This window comes from Limulus polyphemus, unplaced genomic scaffold, assembly GCF_000517525.1.
Source record: "Limulus polyphemus unplaced genomic scaffold, Limulus_polyphemus-2.1.2 Scaffold16603, whole genome shotgun sequence".
Taxonomy (NCBI): domain Eukaryota; kingdom Metazoa; phylum Arthropoda; class Merostomata; order Xiphosura; family Limulidae; genus Limulus; species Limulus polyphemus.
Window position 1 is genome coordinate 211 of NW_013682213.1, and position 2692 is coordinate 2902.

A 2692-nucleotide genomic window follows, 5' to 3' on the forward strand; every position below is an offset into this window, starting at 1 on the left:
CAGTTATTATTGTTCCTAGGATGTAACATACTGAGGTAAAACAGATAAACAGTTATTATTGTTCCTAGGATGTAACATACTGAGGTAAACAGATGAACAGTTATTATTGTTCCTAGGATGTAACATACTGAGGTAAAACAGATAAACAGTTATTATTGTTCCTATGATGTAACATACTCAGATAAAACAGATAAACAGTTATTATTGTTCCTAGGATGTAACATACTGAGGTAAAACAGATAAACAGTTATTATTGTTCCTAGGATGTAACATACTGAGGTTGTTTTACACGATCATCTAAGTGATAATAAGTGTTAATTTATTTTACACGATCATCTGAATGATAATAAGTGTTAATCTGTTTTACACGATCATCTAAGTGATAATAAGTGTTAATCTGTTTTACACGATCATATAAGTGATAAGTGTTAATATGTTTTACACGATCATCTAAGTGTTAATATGTTTTACACGATCATCTAAGTGATAATAAGTGTTAATCTGTTTTACACGATCATCTAAGTAATAATAAGTGTTAATCTGTTTTACACGATCATCTTAGTAATAATAAGTGTTAATTTGTTTTACCTCGACGTGTTACATCCTAGGAACAATAATAGCTGTTTATCTGTTTTAATAATAAGTGTTAATCTGTTTTACACGATCATCTAAGTAATAATAAGTGTTAATCTAATCTGTTTTACACGATCATCTAAGTAATAATAAGTGTTAATCTGTTTTACACGATCATCTAAGTACACGATCATCTAAGTAATAATAAGTGTTAGAACAGATTAACATTTATTATTACTTAGACGATCGTGTAAAAGAGATTAACACTTATTATTACTTAGACGATCGTGTAAAAGAGATTAACACTTATTATTACTTAGATGATCGTGTAAAACAGATTAACACTTATTATTACTTAGTGTAAAATAAATTATAAATTAGTTTGAACTCTTTGTGGTGTTCTACATAACATTTTATTGAACGCCTGACGAAAATCTGGGCTGAAAATAGTGTAGATAATAGGGTTAAGCATGGAGTTAGTGTAGCCCAGCCATTGAGACATAGTGAAAAGTCTTTCATCGAAGTAGCAGCTGCTACAGATGGGCATGACGAAGGCGAGGACGAAGAAGGGCATCCAACAAATGATGAATACTCCAGTGATGATCGCCAAGGTCTTCGCAGCTTTCTTTTCACGTTTCGACTCCAGGTCTCGTGGTTGTCTTCTGCCTCTTTTAAGAACTGTGTCAACACGGAATAATTTCTCTTTCGTCCGTTTATTCTTCGTCGGTGTCGAGGAGCAGGGGCTTGAATCCGCCGAGCAAGATGGTGTCGAAAGAGTGGTGGTTTCATTTCCAGGTGACTCCGAAAGTTTAGAATGCGATTTTCTGACCAGAAGAGAAATTGTAGTTCCTGGTTTGTTGCGGATTCTTCTGCGAGCTTCTTGGAAAATACGCCAGTAGAGAATAAGAATAACGACCAGGGGTAAATAGAATGATGAACATGTAGCGAATACTTGGTAAGCCACGTCCTGACTGATTAAACACTTCTTCTCTCTGACTATCCGATCTTCAAAGCCTTCATCTTTCCATCCGAAGACTGGGGCGACCGAAATTGCTATGGCAACGATCCACGCGAGTAAAACCATGAGCCCAATGTCCTTCGAACTTCTCTGACGGACATAATCTACGTGAGTTACTGCTCTGTACCGGTCAACAGCGATGGTTAACAGATGGAGAATGGACGCTGTGCAGCACAACACGTCACAGGACGTCCATATTTCACACAGTACCGATCCCATCCGCCATTCCTGCATAATCTCGTAAATAGTGCCGAAAGGCATCACGAGACAAGCTACCATTAAATCCGCCACGGCTAAAGACAGAATGAGGTAATTACCTACTGTCCGAAGAATTCTATCCGTTAAAATGGCGGAAATGACGAAGATGTTACCGATTGCTGTAATTAAAGTAAGAAGACCCAGCGCGAGAGAAATGAGGGAAATGGGGAGAAGACCCCTTCCGTTCGGTAACTGAGTAGAATTAGAAGACATTGTGATATTAAAGTGGTCATTAAATTTATCTGTATCCATATCAATAAGTGAAAACACAGTTGTTGAGGGGTAACTATTCTCTCGATACTTCGATTACTGTATAGTAGTTGACCTCGAGCTTAATATAATCTATAGATTTCATTCAAAATGCTGAGTAAACGTTTCTTTCAAATAAACCACAATTTAATGCCGATCACATAAACCAGATTATGTAGTTTCACTAAATAATGAAAACTTGTTCATTGACTTCAGTTACATGTGTATAATCACGTGATCGGACCACCTTAGAAACCTGTTAGTTTCTCTACAGCTGGACAAGGTCATAGAACGTTGCAACCACCTTACACACCTGTTAGTTTTCCACAGCTGGACAAGATCACAAAACGTTGCAGACCACCTTACACACCTGTTAGTTTTTCCACAGCTGAACAAGGTCACAAAACGTTGCAGACCACCTTCCACACCTGTTAGTTTTTCCACAGCTGAACAAGGTAACAGAACGTTGCAGACTACCTTCCACACCTGTTAGTTTTTCCACAGCTGGACAAAGTCACAGAACGTTGCAGACCACCTTACACACCTGTTAGTTTTTCCACAGCTGGACAAGGTCAAAGAACGTTGCAGACCACC

The 2692-nt window shown here is 37.7% G+C and overlaps 1 protein-coding gene across 1 annotated transcript; it reads right to left on the minus strand.

The window, feature by feature from the left end:
- Positions 1-943: 943 nt before the first annotated feature.
- LOC106477501 (5-hydroxytryptamine receptor 2A-like) lies at positions 944-2101 on the minus strand. The gene has a single exon (XM_013938056.1). It carries the CDS (start codon positions 2099-2101, stop codon positions 944-946), a length of 1158 nt encoding a protein of 385 aa, XP_013793510.1.
- Positions 2102-2692: the final 591 nt, after the last annotated feature.

Excerpts from the sequence above, each read along its gene's own strand:
- LOC106477501 (XM_013938056.1), bottom strand. The coding sequence starts at position 2,101 with ATGGATACAGATAAATTTAATGACCACTTTAATATCACAATGTCTTCT.